General features: G+C 47.6%; 1 protein-coding gene and 1 non-coding gene across 2 annotated transcripts in view; one reads left to right on the plus strand and one right to left on the minus strand.

Moving 5' to 3' along the window:
* Positions 1–13,558, plus strand: part of LOC144118419 (protocadherin Fat 4-like) — a 270,906-nt gene extending 257,348 nt beyond the window's left edge. The window contains exons 54-64 of the mRNA XM_077651364.1: positions 518–689; positions 1,839–1,976; positions 3,419–3,600; positions 4,241–4,459; positions 5,240–5,328; positions 5,470–5,553; positions 5,869–5,937; positions 6,613–6,807; positions 8,914–9,087; positions 11,056–11,232; positions 11,990–13,558. Of these exons, the coding sequence (XP_077507490.1) occupies positions 518–689; positions 1,839–1,976; positions 3,419–3,600; positions 4,241–4,459; positions 5,240–5,328; positions 5,470–5,553; positions 5,869–5,937; positions 6,613–6,807; positions 8,914–9,087; positions 11,056–11,232; positions 11,990–12,077 (1,587 nt within the window). The 3' untranslated portion in view covers positions 12,078–13,558. The remainder of the gene's footprint in view (positions 1–517; positions 690–1,838; positions 1,977–3,418; positions 3,601–4,240; positions 4,460–5,239; positions 5,329–5,469; positions 5,554–5,868; positions 5,938–6,612; positions 6,808–8,913; positions 9,088–11,055; positions 11,233–11,989) is intronic.
* Positions 13,559–20,263: 6,705 nt separating this feature from the next.
* On the minus strand, positions 20,264–20,337 carry TRNAT-AGU (transfer RNA threonine (anticodon AGU)). Its single transcript has one exon. It is a non-coding gene; the product is annotated as a tRNA-Thr (tRNA).
* Between the last annotated feature and the right edge of the window lie 5,405 nt (positions 20,338–25,742).

Genomic DNA, 25,742 nt, shown 5'->3' on the forward strand with positions numbered 1-25,742 from the left:
CTTCCGTAATTGGACGATTAGGCAGTTTGCATGTGGGTTAAGTTTGAAAGCAGAGTACTTGAGTTATCTAGCCAAGGGCCCTGTGTGGCAAACTGTGTGTAATTAGCGCCTTCGCAAAGTCACAGTTGTGTGCAAAGAAAAATGCACATTGGGCCTTTTGTTTTTATGCAGCTAGCGGGCTGCCATTGTTGTTAAATATTGACAAGAAACTTGCCCAATAGTGCACTTAAAGTTTACACTGGCATCTTTCTGTACGGCTGGGACGCGTATGGCCGCATGACACTTATGAATAGGCGATGCCTCCGGTTCTGTATGTGTACCACTGGTGCATAAAGCAGGATGAAGGCACATGCTTTGAAGTATATATAATAGAGCTCTGCAAGTCAAAATTCAAATGCAGGGAGCTCCATGACCTTCTTTGTTTGTTATACGCTGTTCGATTTTTCGTTTTTGCAGCATTGGCACGAAACCTTGGCATGGTGAGGAATCCTAAACTATATTCCGCCTTATCTCCCAGGTCAACATCATCATCGGCAGCGGACAAGGCGTGCGCCTGTTCCCACTTCGAATGTACGAGGTGCTTGTATTTGAAAACCAGCTGGCGCCTCAGGTTATTCTCGATCTGAATGCAACGGAAGAAATCGCCCACAGACCCGTTCAGTACGCAATCGTTGGCAACAACTACAACGGTAAGCGTTTGCTTTCCTGCTCATGCGTGAATATGAGGACAAGAGTTGTCTAAACTTTATTTGAGCGTGATGTCAGTTAAGCTCGTAACAAATAGTGCATCACGCAGTTATAGGTTAGCCACTGTCGCCGATAGTAAACGGGTGTCCTTTTTCTCGTCTTTTGTATCTGCGAATCAATAGCTTAGTGGCAGGGTGGTCTCTTGTTTTGTTCATTCAGTTATATTTGCCGAGAAACTGCGGAAAGCGCTGAGCTTAAACGTAGTGTTAAAGCTTTCTGAACTTGTTTGGATCGCATGGCTTTGTGCAGGCATCGGAATGTAGGTTATGAAGCAGTCAGTGCACATAAGTGCTTTGTGCGGCATGGCGTGCCGCAACCGGTGTCGTTCTCACGGTGGTGTCTGTTGTTCTGGAGCGAAATGGTACTTGCTTAAGCAGCTGTTTTGCCTGTTGAGCCTAGTTTTTTTTTCATCTATTTAGTGGAACCTGTCAATAAAACATGACACGATAAACACTGTGACAGTGATGGTTGCACAGAAAGCTCCTATACATAAACACATTTTTTTTTGTTCAATTCCTTGTGTCTGAATATCCGAAAAATTATGTGCCACTATGAACAGCGCTGGGCACAACGTGATTGAAAACATAATATTGAATGAAGGTTACACGCATGCCCAGAAATATTGCTCGCACGGTGCTAGTCACGGGTAGCGCTGGTCCCGTCTTTTCGTTTACCTGTGTCCTGCATTACTGCACCACCAATAAGCACCGTGACATTTTAAATACATATTAACCGGTACAGGGAATAACATCAAGAACGTACAGTCGCGAGCAATATGAGGGAAACAAAGGTTGAGGATTCATAGTTATATGTGACGAGCCCAGTTTTTCTAATTCCTATTTTTTTCCCCTTTAGCGCTTAATATACAAAAATGATTCTCAAATTTAGTGAAGAAATTACCACAAAATTCAAAATTTTGTGCAAAAATTTGTTTCCTCTCATATTGCTCCCGACTGTACGTATCAGTTCCAACACTAGTTTTTGCGGACAGATATGTTGTGAACTTAATACACGCGAATACTACAGAGAGCCATCGGGGGTGATACGAAATCCTTGGTTCGTAACTATATCGCCGTCTCTCAACGCGATAGGACTCTTTGCTATCGAGCCCGACACTGGCCGACTGTCGGTGACCTCCAGCCTGGACAGGGAGGCCATACCCAAGTACGTGGTCAAAGTGCGCGCCATGAACAAGAAGCGCGTGGGCCGAGCTGTTCGGGAGAGTGCAGGTAAGCCCTTTTTACTGAAGACTACGCGTTTGTTCAATAAATAAGAAGTTCCTGTTTTGTAGAATCGATTATCCAGATTGTCAGCTTTTATTACTTTTTTCTGGCGATTGGTCATACTTGTTATCGAAACAGATGCGACTGTAATTGAACGTGGTTTCAAAAATTGGAACGAATGTAAAACGAGGACTTGTTCCAAACCAAAACAATGCGTTTCCCGGATTTGTCGCAAGTTTAGTACAGAACTTAACTGAAACTCTAGGGAACGATGTCAACCAATCGAGTGTGATGACCTTAGCATCGTTCAGCTAACGAGACGTAGCAATGCAGTCCAGTCGAAAAAAAAAACGACAGAATCGGACCCAGAACGAAATGTTTTGCCGTTTTGTCGTAACGACAGATTTTTCTGCACTCCTAGCTGTTTTTTTGTTCTGGCACTACGACAAAGGACAGCGCAATATAACAGAAAATTCTGTTGTTATAACAAAAAATTCTGTTACAAGTTCATGGCCAAAAATAATACAAAAATGTTTTCTCGACTGCTGACCCGAAATATGCGGGTTCGATCCCTGTCGCGGCGGTCGCATTTCGATGGAGGCGAAACTCTAGAGGCATGTGTACTGTACGATGTCTGTGCACGTTAAATAACCCCCAGTGGTCGAAATTTCCGGAGACCTTCACTACGGCGTCCCTCATAGCCTGAGTCGCTTTGGGACGTTAAACCCCCATAAATCATTAACCAAACAAAAATGTTTTGCGAGAACAAAATTTTCTGCTCTGGTACGCATGAGAAGGATTGCAGCCGCCATCCTCTGTTCATTGCTTATCAGTGCTGAAGTTTGAACCTCGTTCCTGGAGAACAGAAATGTGTGCGAGAAAAAAGGCAGAGGCTTCCCATCGATGTCTGAAGCTGAGATTCAGGGTGAGATAAAATATACAAACAAGTACAGGGGCGACAAGTCGCACTGCCCGGCGCCTACATGCTTCCCATTTCGATTTTTTTTCATCACGCTTGTATCTGAATGGTAAAGAAAAAAACTATGCTACAGTCGTTGATTGTATTGTAGACCACGAGATCGTTTTTTTTTGTTACCATTCAGTTGCAGGCGCGATGAAAAGAAATTCGAAAAGCGGAGCATGTAGGCGGCGCGCTGTTCGCATTTCATTTTATCGCGATTGTACGGTTGAGTCGACATTGAAGTTAGCCGCTCTGTAGACAACAGAATAATCAATCTAATAACTACCGGCATTTCTCTTGAGCGGCGATTGCAAGTATCGCTGGCCAAGCAGATTATTCTGTGCTGTTCGCATGTAGAACGAAGAAGCGTGTAGAACGAAGAAGCGTACGCGTTTATTAATCGTGTACGGTCTCCGCTATTGTCGTTTTATGCCACGAATGGGCCACTGAACTAGCCGCCCTATTTTGGGGGGCGTTACTCTTGCAGTGGCCAAGAAGGGCAAAAAGTCTGAGGAAGAGTCGGCGCATGTCGCTTTCGACGAGGCCCTCGTCGTGGTGAACGTGGGTGACGAAAACGACAACTCGCCCGTCTTCGACCACCAGGGCAAGCCCATCGTGGCCGCCGTGCCTCTCGAGGCCTCTTTCGGCTACCAGGTCACCAAGCTACACGTGAGTACGGCGCCCACACAGACTGTTTCGCCACCCTCTGCTTTGTCCTGCAGCTTGACTTTTTGTGGAAGCGAGGCAACCTTCGGAGACAGTTCTCACCCACCATGGCGAGCTTGCCGCTTGACGGGCTAAGTGCCGAGAGCCTTTACCCTGCCACTGGAACTGGAGGCCCATTTGTAGAATTTCTCAACGATCTAACCACCTGACCGTCCTAAGCTCCTACGAAGGGAGATTTTGCTGCAATATCGTTCGAATATCGCGCTCATTTGTGTAAAGTTTTGTGTTCAGTGGACGGCAGAATTGTGTGTGTGTGGATATATATATATATATATATATATATATATATATATATATATATATATATATATATATATATATATATATATATATATATATATATATATATATATATATATATATATATATATATTGCGACTGTGCACGCTGTTTACTCATAGTCTCACCCATTCATCACCACAGTGGAAAAAAGGCTGGAGTGCGAGCATTTTCAAAGAAACATTCTGTCCTTCGACAGACTCTATATGCTTCTTTTAAAATGTGCCGTATACTTTTGGAGTCGGGCTTTTATTTACTCCTCCGGTTTTTCTCAACTTGCGCATTTCCTTTGGCATTTGGACAGGCCCGCGATGCTGACACGGGCTTCAACGGCGCCATCCGCTACGAGATCATCCAGAAGCCCGAAGACGCGTCGTCAAAGTTCCAGATCGACCCGGTGACCGGCGTGGTGCGCTCCGTCGTCACCTTCTCCCTGGACGGCGGCAAGATGTATGGATTCGACGTCAAGGCCGTTGATCGGGAGGGCTCCGAAGGAGGCAACGCCGCCGTGGCCAACGTCTTTGTGAGTGCCTGTAGAGCGGTTTTTCTGCAATCCTGCCATACTGCCGGCATATCCCACTCGTTTCACTTTATCTTCGCCGCACTGCAGTAGAGCTGACATGGACCCAATGTGCGTTGAAACTCCCTTGGACGTCCCGTAGACGTTCATGATGTCTGCAGGGCGTCTACAGTACGTCCGAGGAAGGTTCAGTGCCCATTGGGGACGCTCTCGAGTATCCTCTTCACTCTGTCGCCCAAGCGCGGGCCTGTGTGAATTGCGTGCAAATATGTAAAAAGCTTGTTCCTTGGTTAAAATCGATTCTATGGTTCTTTCTGGCCGTACTGATGATTGTTAGGTAGTAAAAGGCGCGTTTATTGTTAAGAAAAATTACGTTTGAAAATTTTCCCGTCACTCTATGCGAACTTCAATTTGTCCTCAGGGGGCTTACTATATACTGCTCGTGATCATTGCGACTGTGCATCTCTTCGTTATTAGAACTCCGTTGTGTTTTCTACACTTTGAATCTCATACAGGCAAATAACGATACCATTGTACCGGCTGACAGTGAACAGTTTTCAAACGAGCAGTAAATTCAGTCTTTGATAATAACAACATTTACACTTAACACGAATCACTGTTTCATCGCTGCTTTAAGAGCAAGAGTCTCCGCTCGGGCAACCTCTGCTCGTTTCTGGGAATTGAAGCTTGCAATCCTTATCTAATTATTGTATAACTTTTAAATTGAAAAGCAACCAGCTTAAGTTTCTTTCTTCCCTGTTTTTTTTTAATCCATGCTTTCAGGTTTATGTGCTGCCGGAGACAAAACTAGTCCTTTTCGTCACTGATACTCCTCCGGTCCACGTTGAACAGCACATCGACAGAATTCTTGGGTACGGCCTTCTCTTCTCCGCCGTTGGCGCTTTTGCTTTATCTTGTTCCCGCATAGCCATTGGAGAGCAGCGTAAAGCTTATCATGCTGACTGCACGCTAAACGCGTACACGTCCTAATGCCGTTCGTTTTCCTATGGCAGGTACCTCGGTAACATTACGGGATTCCAGGTGAAAATGGCTAAGCTGGAACCTCATCATGAGGACGAAATGGAGCACCCAGAATCGTAAGTTTTGAAGAAATGTTTCAGAACACAAGGTATCTTCTTATCTCCCCTTAACAATCCATGTAGCGACACTGCCCGTGGCTATAGAGGTAAATTTAATGATTTCTTTTTTGGTGAAAACAAGTTGTTTCCACCAGGAATATACCTCACATGTCCACAATTTTAAGCACCACAGACATGTCTTCATCAAATGAACAACCTTGAGCTGTTCACTGTGATCTTTTGTACAGTGTGTCGTTTAAGAAAGGCCACGCTAAGGTGAACATGTGCATGTGCCACTCCAATCAACCCTGATTTGGTCCCTTTTTCTTCTAGGTCTGATCTGTTCCTCTACGCTATCAACAAGGATACGAATGAGATCGTTGACACTGATACATTGCTCAAGTACGTAAGACGGCTCCTCTCTGTGTCACTCCTTCGGTGGTTGAAAGGGCTCTGAAACACCTTCCGAGAAGAATACATAAACTCGCTCAATTAATACATTCTGTCGTCGTGAACACTTGAGCCACACAGCGCATTTCTACATCCAGAAAAGAACCCACAATCGCGCGCGAAAATTGGCGAGCCCTTCCCGGCGACTTCATCCTCACGCACTCCTCCGCCTCACGCTTCTGCGTATTTCTGCTCAGAGATGGCTATTGGGAAGATCCTTTCAGGCGTTACGATCTGCGGGTCAGGAAGCTCCGCCCCCTGGGGAATTCCCGCTGTGAGGCCGCTGGAGGAGCGCCGACCCTTGACCGTGCAAAAAGTGACGAGAGCAGAGGGAAAGGCAGGAAGAAGCTGAAGTTCAAATTTTGACAACAGATAACTCAGCCTCTACGAAACGCATTAAAAAAATCCTTCCTGTAGGACATTCGTAAAGCGGCGTCCCTTAATGTCCCCAAAATACAGAACCCTTATTGAGGGCCCCTTTAAGATCATCTTTAAAGAGCTGCAGCTCCTGATTAGCGCAGTCGTGGATGGGTACATATATGGGCTCGTTATTACTTCAGTATCATTTCAACATCAGCTCCTTTCCAGCCGCTTTCTTTCAGTGAACAAATTCTACATCTTTTGCAGTGTGCTGAACGAGAACTCGCAAGTCATTGTTCGCTACCTGGAGACGTTCCGAATCCGGCGCATCCAAGGCGTCTCCGTGCAAGAGAAGATCAGTCAGATGGGCACCACCGAGATCGCTATAATCGCACTCAGCAGCGTCATCTTCCTGGGCGCCGTGTTGGGCATTGTGCTCCTCTGCTCTTCCTGCCAGAGAAAGTGAGTGCTGTCCCGGCGTTCCTCGTGCTTGCTGACAACGCCTTTTCGTTTCGCGAGGTACTTTGTTATATAGCACCTTTGTGTTGTGTACGCTTGGCATTGATGCCGTTTTCTTTCAGGCGGTAAGCAGTGCTGTGTGTGCGTCATACCCTCGACTCACGTCACATGCTGTCTGTATGCCCGTGCGCTCGAGCGTACCTTGCACTGAGAGCAGAGTATGCGCTCGGATAGGACTCTCCACGTCTCCTCAGGGGCGGGTGTGGGAAGGGGTCTTGTTGCACCGCAGGGTGTGCCAGGTGGGGTGGTGGAAAATCAAGTGGAGAGGGCGAGCTCCCTGAGGAGAGGACAGTATAGCTTGACCAATCGAGGGTTGCTGGGTTTATGTAAGGGAGGTTTTGGATGGGGTAACGCTTTTGGAAACATAAGGCGAATCTCAGGCATGTTGAAGCCTTTCCGAAGCTTATCAGAGGCAAGCTAAAGGCAGCTGGAAGCAAAGTCGGCTTGTTATCTAAGGTATCAGAAGGGAGGTGCCGAAACGTCGGCGCCCACGCTGTCTTTGCGATGTAACACAGTATGAAGAAGAAGCACTACCATTCTTTTACCATTTTATTTTGCGCGGCAGGCTCATCTCGCTATTGGCTGATGCCTTGACTGTTTGTGCATGGATTAAGTCCAGCTATCTCGGCCAAAATTTTGAAAATTAGGAAATTGTAAGACACCATTGTGCCAATTTTGAAGGTAATGATCCATTATTTTGACATGTAGCGAAGTCCTTCTCTTAAAGTGTTTCCATAGATCGCATCGAACAGTTAAGACTGCCATAGGAAACCATTGGTGAACGCTTTTGACAATAGCAAAAAATACTAAACTGCCGTCGGGTGATCTGCGGATATGGTATTGATTGTTATAGTGAAATCTTACATTACAGAAAAAATCGCATTCATAAATGGCTTTCCACTCAAAGTATTTTTGTCCAGAATTGCTGGGTATGTTCTACCTAATGAACCTTGACATGCTAGTAGTGTGTGTAAGACCAATTGTAAACTTCTTACTCGTATTCAAGAGCTCTGTTCACAAACGTTTGCCACTTTAACCCATAATATCAGCACGAAAGCTGGCACAAAAGGTTAATGCATAAAGCTAGCCTCGCTGTCACCTGCACACGCCAACGCAGTGGTTTCCGTGTAAGCCGGCTGGGAAGTTCCACCAGTAATGATGCTAAATGGAATAGTGGCTAGCAAGCCGTACCCCTTGTCACGCCTAGTTGTGCGTAGCACTTGAGCTTTAAACTACTCGTTATTCATCTCTGTATGCGATTTCAGAGTAACTGTGGGTTCTCAGCTGTGTAGAGTTCACTCATTTACAAGGTACTGGCTTAAATCTCCGTTAAAAAAAAGCATTTTATAGCCTCAGTTATTTCGCGTTTGAAGCGATGTGCCGAAAAAGTTTAGTTTCAAAAAACAAATTTTTTTTTTTTCTGTGGTCGTTCTTGTCGTTATCTGTAACTGGGGATGAAGGGATCCCACATTCTGGTCCTTGCGACACAAGTACTGCTTAGAAGTCTTGAACCAACGTATTTTATAGTAGTTTTGTAAATATCACATATTTCTTGTTGTTTGCTGTATGTGTGTTTTTTTTTTGCAGTTACACATGTTCTAGCTAGCAGGTATTTCTTTCTTCTTTTCCTGAGAATGGAAGAACGTATCTTGCGATGTGTACTCGGGGGGCACAAAATTAATAACAGTATCTTGACGCGATAAAAACGCAACTGCCCCGGACTGGTGAAGGAGAGAAACAGAGGCCGGATATTCGCAAAACTTCAGACGTAAGAACGTCGCGTGGTTGGCAATTCACAAGCGCTTGGCCAGTGATTGGCGAACGCATTACGACTGACCAGCAGTGCAAACCAACGAGGCGGCACGGCCAGCCAGGTGTCGCGTACAGACAACACAAGTTTTTTAAATCTTGCTTCAGATGTAACTCAAAAAAAGGGGGGAGGGGGGCGTTGTCTCGAGGGGCAGAAACGGCGCTGGCGTGTGTCTGACTGCAGTTTCGCGAAAACGCCCAGAGAAGGCACGCGACACATGGGGACGCTTTCACTTCCAGGAAGCTTCGTAAACGCCAGAAGACTTGGGAGCAGCAGCGGCTGTACAGCATCAAGAACCCGCTGATGGGCAAAGCAGTGGCCAATCCGTACGGCGGCGGAAGGGTCTCGGCTGGTCCTCCGCCCATCGGTGTGCCTCCCTCCAATCTGCAGTACAACAACGTCGATGACGTCCCGTAAGTACCTCCTCACCTCGTTTATCCTTCCGTTCGCTTTTAGAGCCGAAATATCCGTGTAGCCGCTCTAGCGAATAAAGCCATCCGAACAGAACCCTCTCCCATCGGATTGGCCAGTTAAAAGGGACACTCAGGAAAACTTCATCCCATTCATTGTGCTCAGCGAAAAATGATTATATGCCTCTTTCTGGCTATGCTGACATCTGTCCGGCAGCAAAATGCGCATTTATCGGCTAGAATATTGGATTTAACAATCTTCCCGCCAGTTCATTCAAACCCGCGACGTCCTTAGCGAAAAGGACGGGTTGACACCGTTTCGAAGTGGATGGCGATGTAGCGTGGCCTCTGAGATTAGCGCAAAAATTCGTTATCGACGCATCGTCCGGTGATGGCGACGCCCGTATTTCGTTTTATAGTCTTGCCTAGCTTATAAAAGGCTCCGTTTTCAGTGAGAGCGATCTCTTTGTGATGAGGACCCTGTACTCAAGCCTGTTGTACGTCTGTGGTGGAGGCAAGGGCTTACTGTTTCTCATTCTTTTTAGGTTGCCCCAATCTAATATATGTACCCCAACGATGCAGGCCAACTTCCGTTAGTCCCCCAGTGTACCTTTAAGGTTTATCCACATGAGAGAGCTTATTGTCCGTGAACAGTGTGTCTCGTGACACATCGGCGGCGCCTAATAGTATAGTGTGCCGGAATATTTCACTATATGATACCAATAGCGCTATACACTGGAGCGCTGCGGATGAGCCGTTATAGGCCTGGTTGCTGTGCACCCGGAAACAGCGATTCGGTCTGTGCCGTGGGCCCAGCTCTTAGTGGCGCACACTATGGGTCACAGCTCAGCCAGTGGCTTGCGCCTCGTCGAAATCATAAAGACCAATTCCTACCCCTTGCCAAGAATGGGCATGGACGCGTTTATTAAAACTGTGATGCAGCACGATTCAGTGCCTCCTCATTGTAGGCATTGAAGAAGCGCTCGAACTTAACGTTTTGTACCCGGTTTCGCATTCCTTCTCCATATGTGCTGTCACTACTGCGCGAATGCCGAATGATTAATGCACGTGTTTCGGGGACCGTACAAAATATACGCCCCGGCTGACTCCACCGAGCATTGAAATTCTATTTCCCGTTCTGTGAAATTTTACACAGGGAGTTGTGACTTTTCTAGACGGCGTATTACTGTATCCATAGGTGTGAGCTTACGTGGCGAATAGCATGGCATATTTGGGACACGCGGCAGGCTCATAGCGAAAGCCATGCTGTAGATGTGAGGGCAGGCGCCCTAAGTATGCATTGCTTCCTATTACTGACAGATCAACGAAATGGGTGTGCGTTAGCACTCCTGTGAGCAGGATAACTCGGCATTGAGAATTTATTTTAAAGAAAAACTCGGCGTCCAAACAGCCAGCCGTCTGGAACTTCTACTGAATCAAGTGGCGTGTGCTTGTGGAACACCTTAGATTTAGGCGAATTAATTTCTTATAAACAGTGACAGTGTGCAAAACGAATGGATATCCTTACAATGTGGTGACGATATCGTTATCGATTAAAATGCAAACAAACCGGTAAGTTAGTGCAGCGACCACGTTTTGCTGCTATAAATTGTCTCAAATTCTAGACTGTCATGTTGTGGGACTGGTCCTCATGGAGACTAACCGATTCATGTAGGAATGCACTCACAACTAATACTCTCGCGTGGTTTGGTTTCCAAGTCTTCTAAAAAGGCTGAGGTGCCACTCGGTGTGCTTCTGTCCTCAATCTCACCATTTCCGGGTGTCAGTACGTGACCATTTTGACCCCAAAAAGCAATCGCCGCTCTCGGCAGCGGCGATTTGGCGTATGTACTCAGCTACTATCTGGAATTTAAAAGACCGCTGCCGTGGCGGTGTAGGTGATGCTCAGCACTTCCCGCTCCTTAATCGTGGCCTTTCCGTCTTTTTTTGTCTCCCCCCTTGTTTCTGCAGCATGGATTACAATGACAGCATCACAGACACCTACTCTGTAAATAAACACAACAGGATGAAACTGCGGCAAACCGCCCCTGACGGCGCATCATCTCTCAACCCGCCGCGTAGCCCACGCTTTGAGAGATACGGAAAGAATGAGAACGGCTGGTACGACAATAGGGATGTGGAGACTGTGTAAGTGTTTGCACTGTTCACGCTACGCGTTCCACACCAACAGCACACGTGTAACGTCCGCTTTAAAAGGCTGGGGGACACAGTACGGGTGTTGTTATAGCCTAAGGACTTAGCTGGAGTGGCACAGTTCTTGTCAAAGATATATGCTCGCCACACTGCTCCTTACTGCGGTAGCTGCCGAGAATAAATATTTTAGTTAGGGCTCGTTCCTAGCGGTAACAACAGACTGGTAATGACGAAAAAATCGCGTCAACTGTTTTTGTCAGCTGTGCTGTGTTATCGAGAAATACACGGTAGGCTCAGCTTCAGCGTTCTGACTTTTGAAACTGTACAGTCGCGGCGTGCTGATCGAGTTAGAAATTTCCCAAAGCGCAGTGATCCATAATCAGCTTGTACATGGCTAGACAGCGTCGAGCGCTCCAGCTTTCCAGCTTTGCTTTTGCCGTAAGCGTTGCTACGTAGGGATGCGCATAGTCGTGCCTAGCAGAAGCAGTTGCGCAGCGCTCTCGTTCTTGCTACAGTCTCGCTTGTGAAAAAACAAACGTGCTGCAGTGACCAACCTAACAAGTTTTGCCTTGTAGTCAGTGTACATAACCACAGCGTGGCACGAAATTTCACAACACTGGGCTTTAACCACACCTGACACACTCTGCATGCTCGTTTTTTTGTGCCTGCCTGCTTTATTTTGTACGTTTTCTTTGTTTTCGTTTTCCGTTTAACGGCATGGGAGAGTAACCAACTGTTAACACCCTTTCAGAAAATCTGACATGACTGGTTCGAACTTCACGAGCTGGTCTTCGAGAAGGTCCCATCAGTCACGAAGCAAACCTGTGACGGAGTTATGAGCCGACCGCATAAGCGTCGCCAACTAGTGCGTCAGAGTTTCTGCTCCTTCCTCGCCCTAACGCAAGCGCTGGCAAAAAAAAACAAAAAAAAAACAGACGAATGAGTAAAGAGGAACCGAGCAAGCTGCCACCGGGCTTCCCTCGTCGGGCAGCGGGCCACCAGTAACAGCAAGCCTCATTTGACTAATAAGCGCTAACCGGCAACGTGCTGCCGCTGTAAGCAAAGCCAAGGCGTGACCCATCCAAGCACGGCTTGTTGGACTACACAAGTGCGCGTTGTGCTCCCCCCCCCCCCCCCCCCCCCCCCCCCCATTTTATTTTTGATTTCCTCCCTCGCTGCGAATGAGCAACACGCATTCTGTTTTTCCAGTGCGACGCACATTTAGTCATTGGACTTTGTGAGGAAGCCCAAGACGCCGGACTCTGTTGAACAGACTGGGTGTGCAGTGCTCTGCGAGTGGATGCATTCCGCGACGAAAGTGCCTTCACCAAGCCGCCGTCATGGCCGCCGCCGCGTCCAGTCGGTTCCCGTTCCGCGAAGCGCGCGGATGGACACTGGGGCACCGACGGCGCGAGCGCGCGCGGCGCGTTTGTGCGTGTGTTTTGTGCGTGTGTTTCGTTTTTCTCTCGTGCGGTCCCGAAACCTGTGAGCATGCTCAGAAGAAGAAGAAGAAGAAACAGAAAAAAAAAATACCCGTAGGCGTTATAGTCGTAGAACAGTCTATTGCCAAAAGCGGCGGCTCGCTTCAGAGCGGCGGGGCGGGTCGCCGCCGCCAACCCGTGCATGACTTGCACGAACGAGCGCTGCGGGAGCCAGAGGTGGAGAAATTCTCGCGCAAGGCAGTGCTGATTCTGGGGCGGCGGGCGTCGCCCCCCGACAGCGGATGGCGACTCGGCCTGCTTTTTATATAACTCAGAGGACGACGCGCAACATGGGCTGCTATGGGCGAGCACACGCACGGCCATCCTGCGCCGCAGCGACACCCAGTGGCCCGGAGTCACTCGGCGTTCTCCACCTCTTAGGTCTAGAGCAGGCGTTCATCCGTGCATATGGGCCGGGACTGGTCGATGGAAGGAGGTTGTTGCCGGAATAGATTCGCGCCGCGCGTTGTTCCACCCCTGTAGAGTTGCATCTCTCAGTGTCCATAACAATGCCGGAGAGAGCACTAACTCAGGTGTACCTTTTTTGTTCTTTTTTTCTCGTCCGTTTTCGCGGCGGCAGTATGCTTAAATGCTTGAACACTAGGAGTCACGCGCCTATTGCGTCGTGTTGTTTCCCCCGTAATATTTTTCGTCGCATGAGTCATTTCCATCACGAGCGCAACGTAATCTGGACCTATAGATGTACAGTCATCCTAGAACGCTTAGATGTTCTGTGTACGTGCATGTGAAACGCGTCAATGTTCCAAGCGGCTCACTGAACAATTCAAGCTACTCGATTTTTGCGCTTAGAGGCGGTTCCGTTTTTTTTTTTTTTTCCCGCCGAAGCATAACTTCCCTTACATACTCCAGAATGACTGTGCATTTCTCGGAAACGCCGCACTGTAAGTCGGCGTGTAAGTCAACTTGGAGCGCACTTAAATTGCGCCAACTTTACTGATGGAACAGTTGCAATGTCACGTAATTGGAAACGCTGTCTCAAACAGTGAGAAAAGTCCAGCTGTTCTTTGTTCACTAACAGAAAAAAAATCTCTTCATCGTCATAATACGTGCAGTGTAGTATGACTTGTACATAGCGAATATTTGTATACTGCCGCAAACAAACCTAATTTTTGTAAGAAATAAAGCTCACTTAAGTCACAACGGTTGTCTTGTGTTGTTATTTCGTGCTTTGCCAGGGCTCATTCCCCCTTGTTCTCAGTGGGCGAAAGGTAAGAGACAACGAATCGCTTCTCCGGCTACCCCTATTGCTCTTCAATAAATCCAAGGATGTAATATCGCGACTGGCCTTATTTCAGCTTCCTTTGCTTGTTAGTTTCAATAAAGCACTACCATCTCCACCGCATATACTGCGAGTTTTCGATTTGTGCAAATTCTAATAATCCGGTTTAAATGTCTTGGTTGTCACCAGTAAACCTTGCGTAGGTATGGAACTTGTTGCAGATTTTACGTGGGAGCAGTTGTTGGCAACCGGCATACCCTTTGGAGGCGCATTCGTGCTGTAGAATGGCACGTCATTAACTCATCGCATGTGACATGAGGCATACGATAGGTACAGTCTTTGCCAAAAGTAACCAGGCTATACGGTTTGCTTCTCACTCCTATATTGAAGCTTTTATGCCAGCCCTCAAGCTATAAATCTCTGTACGATAAGGAGAACACTTGTCCTCACATTCCGAGAACTTTTTGATCTTTAGGGAAGCCGTAAGGGCTCTGCTATTCGAATGAGAAGCAAACCATTCAGCCTGGTTACTTTTAGCAAAGGCTGCACTTACAGGCCTTTTAGAACAGAGGAAAAGAACAAAACTTATTAGTTGTCGCGCCTGTATAACGCAATACCGAACAATTGCTATCCGCCAGACATACCAGAAAGCTGTTGCTGAAAGAATGGGGTGCCTAGAGAATACTCCGATAGCATGAAAACAATGGTTGAGAATCGCGTTGCTTCAGCAAGCGGCTGCTCTCCAGAAGAGAGAGAGAAAAAAAGAAAAAAACATGGCCCCAGATTACAACTTTCGGAACTGAGACTTGCACTCTCTGTGCCAACGTGCAGCCTGGTTGAACCTTGACCTCAGATATGTGGCTACCCGCGAAGTTTTCGGGCACTGATTACCGAAAGTCCTCGCGAAAAAAAAAATGGAAACGAAACAACAAGCCTCACGAAGAATGCTGATGTTGGTGAAGGAATCCATTGCCGAATTTAGCAACTACACTCAGTACCGGGCCAAACTCTAATGTAAACCTGCCTATGCCTCGGGAGTGCAGAATAGACACTACAAGCGCTGTCTATATGAATATAGACCAAATATGAATCAGTTAATGAAATGTGAATCAGACAAATATGAATCAGTTCCAACTCGCTCAATTCGCAGCCTTAATGAGTACACAGTTCGCATAACTTTTCACGAAGCTCATCATAGCTAAACATAAATAGGCGAATGATTGCGTTTTGTTCACAGTTGGTGTTCGTGTTTCATCCAGGCCAAATAGCAGTCTTTAAAGCTGATCACTTCAGGATTAACCTAATCGGATTAAGGTGCTCTAATGGATTTTATTTTCTCGAGACGGCTGAAAGCAATACATCACCGCTGCTAGTCTAATGGTTTCTCTATCCTGCACCGTCATTTTTATCGCAGACTAGGCGACTGTCATGCCGGAAAATGTTTACTGCTCCTGCTTTGCCGGAAGGACCACGATAACCTTCAAATCCCGCTATGCAAACCTTCCAATAATTCTGCTTGGACGCCGCAATATTGCTCGCTGGGCTGCTGTGTGCACCTGACGTAAGCGGCAGCGGAATGGGTTTGCAACAGCTCAGAGAAGAGACGTTTCGGTATCCTCACCCGACGGAAAGGTCTATAGACTGTACGTGGTACTGGCCCTGAACGACGCTCGTGGTAGAACCAGCCGTCACAGCCGACAAGACGACTGGCTTGCACCTCTCAGTCATGAACTTATCTTGCGTTGGAGCAGTTTTGTGCACCTGATAGCATGTTCAGACTTCTCTTCGGCGAACGCGGTTCGTTATTTGAGAGCGTCCACGCTTGGTTATTTGCCCCTGGTTCGCTTGCGGCGTCATCGTTGAACGTGCCGTTGAGAACATGGGAGAAGACGGAGGCTGTCTGGGGCGGCTGGCGCGGCTCGGTACCCGCACACCAGGCCAATTCATAAACAGTATCACACAAGCATCATAAACCCGCTCTACTGTGGCGTATATCGAAGCGAGAATGCAAATTGGCCGATAATATGCCTATGCGCCCAAGGTGCTCGCTGTTTGCCGCCTATTTCGCCACTTCAGTTGTTCGCAAGACACTGTGCGGCCGTTTCTTCGGCGTTCGTGTGATACTATAGTAAAGAATAGGCCGGATATACAAAGTGCGCACTGTTCCTACATGGCTATAAAATACGAACACGTGGGGTGGCATTTATGCGGCAAGCGTAGACAGGAGCTGAGCAGCAAAAGTGCAACTGAAGAGGACTGCGTCAACACCTGAAGTTGGGCGCATGACAGTAATATCTTTGTGTTTATTTGCATGTTTACTTATACTGTCACCGTATGTCAAGAAATAAGTTCCCGTTAAAAAAAAACAACGCAAAATACAACACATCCAGCCATGCAAGCATAGAACTTTGCAGACATTTGAACAATTCTACACGTACCGTTCAGGCTAAAGAAGCGCAACATACCAAAACATCACCATAAGCAATTATCCTCAAAGCGCTCAGAAATGAAGACAATAACTTACCTCAACTAAGGATTAATATGCATTACATCCCCGTGTCACCGTATCAGGTTAGCTACAAACATTTACCCAGGATATTTGGAACAATGCAGCGTCATGTCCCCACTGTTGGCAGAAGAAACCGCGATGTAGGGTCAGTGTACGGCGTACTGTCTCGGGTTTTATGATGATAAGCTGCATATAATCTGCCGTAACTTCGCGTATGCCACAGAGTTCCACTAGGGTGCGACAAATAGGCTTAAAGTTACAAGCGACTCAACTGCGGCGTAGTCAGGTGAGGAGTAACGGCAGCTGCAAATTGCTAGCAAGACGTAAAATATATTCCAGCGCACGGTGCCGCGGTGGCTCAGTGGATTTGGCGTTCGGCTGCTGATCCAAAGGCCGCGGGTTCGACCCCGGCCACAGTGGCCGCATTTCGATGGAGGCGATATACAAAAACACCCGTGAGCTGTGCGATGTCAGCGCACGTTAAAGTAACCCAGGCAGTATAAATTAATCTGGAGTCCTCAACTACGGCGTCCCTCGTAGCCAATGTGTGGCTTCGGGACGCTGAGCCTCACAACTTAGTTTTTTTATTTCAGCTGAGTCTTCAGAATGGCTACAGAAAGGCAAAAAATGTGTTATCGCGCATATGAGGCGACTCAGGTGGAACAACAATGCATTAGGCCTTTTCTACAACTACACGTATATATGTATATAGTTCGTTCATAGGAGACGAGCGTGTCTAACAGACTGGCGGTACGGAACGAAGCATGCGCGACAGAACTGCACGATACAGGAAATATGATGCCTCATGAGGTGCGTTATAAACGGTGCAAGAAATGAAATAGCCATGCGTAAGGATACGAGGGCTCAGTGATAGTGTGCTCCCCTCTGACATAGAATGCTTTTAACTCTTGTCATGACCAGAGCCTCGGCTCTTGCTTATATGCAGTCTAGTTCTGTTAAATGTATTGCATTCAATTACCTAATTGTGCCTGTAGTTCTGCCTCGCAACCTTTCACTTCCAACTCCTTCACTGAAAGAGGACAAACGTGTGCCATTACACCCGTTTGTCTTCGCTCAACCTATAGTCGGCAGCGAGCGCCCATACCCTCGTTTTCCTCTCCGTTGGCTAATTTTTGCGATCCCACATTTCCTTATTAAGTATGAGCCAACTATATATAGCCCAACAGTGTGCGCGGCTGCAGAAAGTGGAAATGGATGCATTAGAATCACTTAAGCCACCGCGGCGAACGTGCTTAAGCGCCTTACATGCTGTAACTGGTCGGATAATTACAATAATTACTATTTTAATTGGCGCGATTAGGAGGTGACGTAAAAGTGTAGACTCAACTGACTATAAAGCCTCTTACCGCTTTTAGATTTGCAAAAAGGCGGTGCTGCCGGATTCCGTGGCATGGTAAAATCTCAGTCGATTTCTCATCTCAGCATTACTTGTGATATGCTTGGGTATCGGGACCGAGGTCTTCACCGCATGACGATGAACTCTGCAGACGACGGAGGGAAGCCTTCAGGAGGGTTGGAAAACTTGAAGGTTTATTTACATATTTACAAGAGAAGCAGGGAGACCAAAAGTCAGAGATGAAGTGCTACATATTTACAACAGAAGCAGGGAGACCCAAAAGTCAGAGATGAAGTGCTACATATTTACAACAGAAGCAGGGAGACCCAAAAGTCAGAGATGAAGTCCCGTGAAACCAGCCACATCGCGGCTTAAATACAGTGGATATTCCCTAGGCACCTAGCTAGGGAAACCGGTGGCTGATCAAGCGTCCAATGGGCAGACACACTCTTCATAGTCTCTTCCCTAACCCCGTGACCGCTCCGCCTCACAAACACGTGCATAGGCGATAAGGAATCCTGGCGCCTTGAGGCCCTGGAATGCGGTTTCCGACCGGTTTGTCCAGGTGCATAAGGTCGTTGGCTTAGCAGGCGGTGATGCCCTCCGCGGGAAAGAGGCGTCCTGACGGCCCCGGGAATTCCAGAGGGTAAGATGAATCAGCCGTGTCCGCCCCCGCTTTGTCTGGCCGCGCAAGTGCAAGCGAGCGAGGCGGGTCCGAAGCCTTTGTTCGGGTCTTTCTGCCGGTCCACGTGAGGGCGCAGTTTGGGAGCAATGCCGCACTCCATACTCCGGACGACCGGATGAGAGGCCTTTCGTCACAGCTCACAGTCGCCAGGAGCTGTTCCTAATCCTCTTCTCAGGACGACAACACCTTTGGGTCAAACATAGTTCGATGGCGCCTGCCGGGCTCGTCTGTTCCCACTGTCGGGGCCTCCGATCATAACACTTGCCCCATTGAGCAAAAGATGGCCTCCTCATGCAACCTGGTAGGTAGCGGTTAAATGAATGATTGGTCGCTCGAGGTTGCTCGAGACAACCTGGGACAACGGTGGGAGCACCTTCCAACCTGGGGCAGTGGCGCACCGCTTAGCTGCCACTTTCCAGTTAAATTAATGATTGATCGGGAGAGGTTGCTCGGGTAGTGCAACTTGGGTCGCGCAAACTCTACCGGTGGCAGCACCTGCCATCGAAGGGCAGTGACGCATCCCTTAACCGCTGCGCCATTGCGCAAGGAGCGGTATGACACCCAGGTACTGGTTCAGTCAAAAGTTCCCAGGCCACAGGGCCTGCTTTTTAGCGGTTTAGTCGGGCAGTTACCGAAGCTCAAGATGCCTGTAGAGGGTAGAAGAAGTATAATTCCAACCTCTAAGAAGCTCGGTAGCTTTATCGGCATCTTAAGTGCCAGGATATACCGGCGAAAAGCAGACCCTGTTGCCTGGGAACTTTTGACCAACCCTGTACCTATGAATGCAAAGTTGAAAATGACCTCATGCAGATGATCGGCGCATCCGAATGCAACTTGACGCGGCAGCTGGTGGGGAAGGGAAACTGCCTTCACGAAGTTAATTAGCGCGCAGATCAGATGGGGTGCGGCGGCTACGTAGAGCCATGCAGAGCTGCCAGCTGCGTGGCATCGGGCTACATCACGTGGCAGCGTGCGGCGACTGAGTTCACAAAGCCAGCGGGCGAGCTTACGCCTTCTCACACGTGATCAGTCGTAAGTGTCCCTGCCGAATTTTTTCATGCGCTGCTATATTCAACAATTACAGTTGATGTCAATTGTCTACCTACTAAGAGTTACAGTTTTGAATAGCACATCCAGGAACTCGCCTATTCAGGGCCGCGTTCAAAAATACGTCTAAAAACAACGTGCTAACTCCTTTACCTATCACACTGACAGGAGGTACGTTAATAACATGCTCTCGCAGTTGTTTTGAAGCGCATTCCTTTGACTAACCTGTGAAATTTTCCGTGACGAAACACGTGACGTGTGAACATGAAAAATACAAGTGAACCTCCTTATAACGAGGATGGAATGCTGAAATATTTTAGTTGTAGTAACTGCGCGGTTACACCAATGGGTAGTCTTTGCCGGAGCAGTGCTCAGCCAGGGAACCGAGATTTATCCCTGCCCGAAAGCTTAGCGGCCGGCCATGCGAAAAACAAATTCAATGGCCCTCACTTCACATACATCGTAACAAATGAGCGCTGAAAAATGTTGCGAAATGACCGCTTTCCGTTGTCATAAAAAAGAAAGGAAACGGGAGAGGGGGTTGTTTGTAGTTTTTCGGGGGCTTCCCAGGGGAACAACGCTTCTTCCTCTACATTCATTTGCTTTGTGATAGCCAACGCATTTTAACGAATTGAAATTGTGAACACCTGCGCCCATTTGCATGTGTGAAATAGAGCGAAAAAAGAATAAAAAGATACGACAGAGAAGGCACCGGCGAGATTCGAACTCGCGATCTCCTGTTTACTAGACAGGCGCTTTAACCAACTAAGCCACGGCGCCGACGAGTGCGCGCGCTGCAACACATTTCTTCCAGTCTTTCGCACCTCTTTTTATCGGTGCCTTTGGGCAGTTGGCTTTCAAACATGTAGACATCGCAGCGCAACATGAGCTTTGAAGGTCAGCCGGCCGCTTCACGCTCACGTCGTGGAGAGCGCCGCAATCACTGCCCGTTTCAAAGGGCAGTGGTCCCTTCATTGTAAGAAACAGAAAGCGTGTGCCGTGGCATAATTGGCTTTTTATGGTGGCTTGGCAGTGTGCAACGATGGGGTAAGGACTCTAAAACGGGCATAAAAAGAATAAAGCGACTGTGCATGCCGTTCATAAAAGGCACGGGTAAGCGCTTTCAGGACTTTCGGTACGGATACGGATGCGTACCATCGCTTACGTGTTAGTCATCAGTGAAGGCTTTTTTTTTTTTTCGCCCCGCAACGCAGATTCGATGCTAAGAGCATACGCACAAAAAGTCATGCGGAGTAAGACTTATGCTCCAGGAGAAATTACAGCGGGTTTCTGGCACTGCGCTAACGCATTCATAGTGCTCGATTCATGCCCTACCGGTGCTGCCGCCTGTCGTGAACAGGAGCAACGATGAGCGAGGGAACGGAGCGGCGCCAAGAATAAACTTCGGCGTATCGCCTAAAAAACTGGGAGAGCTCTGCCAGAAATAAAATTGCGCTGCATGTCGCTGACGGTGAATCACGTGCATCTGCACTCTGGTCTCCGCCGAATATATTACTTTCGATAACAGCAGCGGCTGCACAACGCATCACACAGACGGAAGGGGGAGTGGTATACAAGCGCGATAAATGCCAAGAGAGATAAAGCGTCCGTGGAGGGCTCCGCGGCGTGATAGTCGCCGGAGCGCAATCTTTGCACCTGCAGCAGGGGACACTCTGTGGTCTAGCAAGAACTGGAAATAAAGCCAGTGAGAGAAGTGTGCCCCACTTCAGTCATGTGTACTGCTGCCCGATAACAGCCACTGCTGCCCGATAACAGCGCTTCCTCCCACTGCTTCTGCATTTGTGCTCCACGCTTATGCCTGCATCACGCGGGCTTTTCGAGTGACCCCTGAAAATGATGAGCCCTGCTTTGTTGCACGAGGTGCTCTTTCTATCATTAAGTCAATAATTGTTATTCAATCGCTGGAGCCGCACGGAACTTTGGCAAGGTCACGAAGAGTTTCGAGCGGCAGCTGCAGCCAAAGGACATGCAGGCCTGGCGCCAACGTTTTCTCGCCATGAGAAGGTTGGCCTACAGCTCGCCGGCGAGCAGAGTCATGTAATATAAGCACGCTGCCCCCGGCAGCATTGACAGGGCCGCTCAGGCGCTTGTCGGCTACACTCACAGCTGACCGCGGCGCACTTGAGGCACCAGGGCAACGTGAACGGGCGTCCTCACCAGTCGTCATTTCGGCCGCATTATTGAGGGTGGGATAACCAACGCCCTCGGAGTCCGTATTTTATGAATCAGGCGGAGAAAAGCAGGGAATCGATCAGTATACATCTCAAGTCCAGTACCACCTTCAAAGCTTAGTCTCTATTTAATGCAGTCTTCGAGGCTGCGGTAGGATAAGATCAAAAATGCCAAAATTTTTGGCTAATATGTTGAATAACTGTGATATCTCCTTAACTTTTGTCTGCCCGTAGAAGACGGCATATCCTCCTGACCATCATCGTCATTTAAAAAAATAATAAATCTGCAAATAAAAAATGCACAGGCGATCAAACGGTGTGATGTCACAAATCTGCGTTAGCAGTACTGGCTGTTCCAGTTCGCTGCTAAAATTACTTCAACTGTATTAGCCGCCGCTTTTTTGTTCCAGTGCTGCATGGGCTTCTCGTGGGTGGCGTCGTCTGCAGGGTGGAAGTGAGTGGTTGGGTGGCGGCTAGGGCCTTCTGGTGGGTGAAGGTGGCTGGTGGGCGCAGCTTCTGTAGGGTGGATGCGGGTTCGCTGGTGGTGGGTGGCGGCTTCTGGACTGTGAAGGCGAGTTGAGGACAAAGGCGGGTGGGAAGTGGGCGAAGGCCTTCTGGAGGGTGGCGGCGGCATCAAACGACAGACGGACAGATTTTGCCGAAGCGAATTAAGTAGTAATACTGACGCAATAAAAAAAGTCACCGTGTACAGCAGTTGGAACTTGGGTGTACACATCTATGGAGTCGAAACATTTACGCTGAAGAAGACGCTTGCACCTGAACTGACTGACAAAATTGCAGCGAGTTATGGAAAGGAAAGCTGTAGGAATAACGTTAACAGGGCCACCTGGATTGAAATCGAGGTAATGATATCCTAGCGACACTAGTAGAAATGGACTTGGGCACGGCAAGCGATGCACAGAATAGATAACAATGGTGTTTTAGGGTGAAAGAACAGATTCCAAGGAATGGACACGTGACTGAGAGGAAAGTCTGCTGGAGATACGTGATCAGGAATTTACTGCGGTAGGGTGGTCGCAGTTGCCACAGGACGGCGTAAATTGGAGATCAGTAGGAAAGGCCTTCTGCTGCAGTGGGCGTAACCTGGCTGGTGATGATGAAAATAAAGCCCCCTTTTCATTTTCTAGCTTCAATTCTAAGTTCATGTTCGATCACGCGTCAAACGCGCGACCTTCGCGCTGCCAGTGTATTGGTCTTGAACCAGGCGTTCCCATGATTCACTTCTGCGAAGGCAGATGGCGCCACGAATACCATTCACGCCCGGAATCATGCAGGAAGGAAAGCTCAGGGGAGGCCCTCGCTATCCGAGCTGCACATCAAAAAGTGTGCCGGAAGCCACGCGCTTTCGCAAGTACTACTGGGAGACTTTGGCCGACGGCGCAGCCAACAGTAACGCTGGGCGCAGCGGATTGTCTGCTGCGCATGATCAAACGCGCTGAGACGAGGGGGGGGGGGAAGCAGGGGGGGGAACGTGAACGCCCGGCTTCAAAGATTTTGACGTATATATATATATATATATATATATATATATATATATATATATATATATATATATATATATATATATATATATATATATATATATATATATATATATATATATATATATATATATATATATATATGTGTGTGTGTGTGTGTGTGTGTGTGTGTGTGTGTGTGTGTGTGTGTGTGTGTGTGTGTGTGTGCCAACTTAACATGGGGGCATTTTTCGGAATACATCTTTTATTAAAAACTTTTTTTTGGGGGGAAAATTAAGACGTCAAATTTACATAAGCTGACACCCGCAATCTAACGTGAAAACAAGTACATGCTGGAGCACAGGGCGTTGCAAATTTCGACGCTTGTGCTCTGCGTGGCTCTTGTCTTCCACGGATCACTAAAACTGTAAATTCGATTCCAGAAAATTTCGTTTATTTGGTGCAATAGAATAGGTTCTACGGCAACTTTCTCTGCATTTCTTCGGCTCAGAAACGTTTCTCTTCTACCGAGGAACTCGACATTAAGAGAACATACTATCTGATTCTTGCGAACAATGGTTGATATCATGACACCAAGCTTGGGGCAACATGACCCCGGGCTCCCGAGCCGGAAACCTGAAGGTGACGAAGTCGGCACAGCAAGGGCGCATCCTAGCCACCATAGCGATCGAGTAGGCTGCAGGGGCATGACATAATTTGGCGGGTCTGCGGCGCTGGGCCCGGTCAAGGACAGCAAAGTATCTGTCTATTGAGCCCGACCCACCAAGACTGGCGTGAGGCGTGTACCCGGTCCGGGCCGCAGTGGCGCAAGTGGCAAATTGCTCACTGTCCATACGTACGCAATTTTATGCGCCGTGCACGCGAGGGAATTTTTGCCTGCTTCTCTACAGTCACTCGCAAGCGCATTAGACTTGTTCCCTTTTATCGCGCGAGGTTATTCAGACCTTCCACTGCAGGTAACGATGCTTCAGGTCAGTTTGCAAATGCCGAATTAAAGCTCTTTCTGTGCGTTTGCTTTGATAAAAGCCCTCATGACCTGTTTTCGGTGGCGAGATATTTTTATTCAGCAAACTCATTGGGCGATAAATCAGGGAACACATGGATTGTGTTTTTCCCCTAAGCAGGGACAAGCCAACTAGCAGATTACAAGTAAACAAAAAATGCACGGTTATTTCTGCCCTATATAAATCATTCACCCCTTTCCATATTTGTCACTTGGCTGTCCCATGTGTACTTGATCCGACACCAAGGTGCCCCAAATGGTATCAAGAAATATAATTGTATGTTATAAACCCGGAAGTTTCAGTAACGTTATATGTTGCATTGGAACGTTACATTATTCTTAAAAATTAAGAAACAATGACGCATGCTATATAGGAAACTTTAGTTGAACATTCAAAGCAAACATGATTTCGATGTTGACTTTTAAGTGTCATAATGTTACAAAGGAACAAATAATGTTAAACGTATTAAAAAAATCAGTTTAACGTTCTAAAGAAACAATGTTTTAATGTCTTCTATACGCTACTGTAATGTTTGAATCATAACAACATTACAAATATATTTCAAGCTCTGATTCTCAGAACATTTCCTAGTGTCAATTCTTAAAGCAAAGATGTTTTTCTATAAGCCGTACTTTGCAACTGAATCGCTTAGATTGTGCCCGCTGCCATGAAATGCATTCACACCCCCACTATTTTGTTAGAAAGATTTGCCTATTACTCGTTCACCACTACCACTCATGGAACACCCCTCTGTAATGGCTATATAAGGTTGAAGCGATCCGTCGGGGGTAAATTGAGCGTATGAGCTGTATCGTGAAGCTCAACTGTCGCTTTAGTTGGCCGTTGCAAAGCGTTGTTAAATTCGTGTGGCGTCACAAGTGGCGGGCTTGCATGGTCGCGGAGGGTTGCTTTACCATTTTCAGGAATGTTACATTGTTTAAATGTGTGATTAATGTTAGGCAAAAGTTATTTGAATGTTCATTTTCAAGAGTGGGTAACCGTGGGAAATAACGTACATAAAGAGCATTGCATCAACGTTTGAGCAAAACAAAAAGTAACATTTTTGTAGTGTTTCGGTGCCACATGGGACGAAGCTCGACTAAGTCTCAAATCCAAGTCTAACAAGTCCTGACCAAGTCTACGGGCCCGAGCCCGGCACAGGCCGGCGGCTTCAAATATGAGCAGAGCTTAACAGGTGCCAGTTGGTTCTGCATATTGGTTTACTGCGCGGTACTACACGACAGTAATGACATAAGGAAGGCTGAATCCAGCTAAGGCCCGGCAACAAAAAGCTCGGGCCTGGCCGAGACGCGAAGAAACACGTCCTTTTTTCGGGCTACGTGCGCCTGTCCGGTGTCTATTTTTCAGATTGCAATGAGCAGTGACCTGAAGAGACCGAAAGATCCCTTATTATGTTGGGTGGTTAAGGTCGCCCTTAACCACCGGGTTCTCCTTCAAACTATATTTTATGACGGCATCGCTCATTT

The sequence above is a fragment of the Amblyomma americanum genome, chromosome 1 (assembly GCF_052857255.1).
Source record: "Amblyomma americanum isolate KBUSLIRL-KWMA chromosome 1, ASM5285725v1, whole genome shotgun sequence".
NCBI classification, from domain to species: Eukaryota; Metazoa; Arthropoda; class Arachnida; order Ixodida; family Ixodidae; genus Amblyomma; species Amblyomma americanum.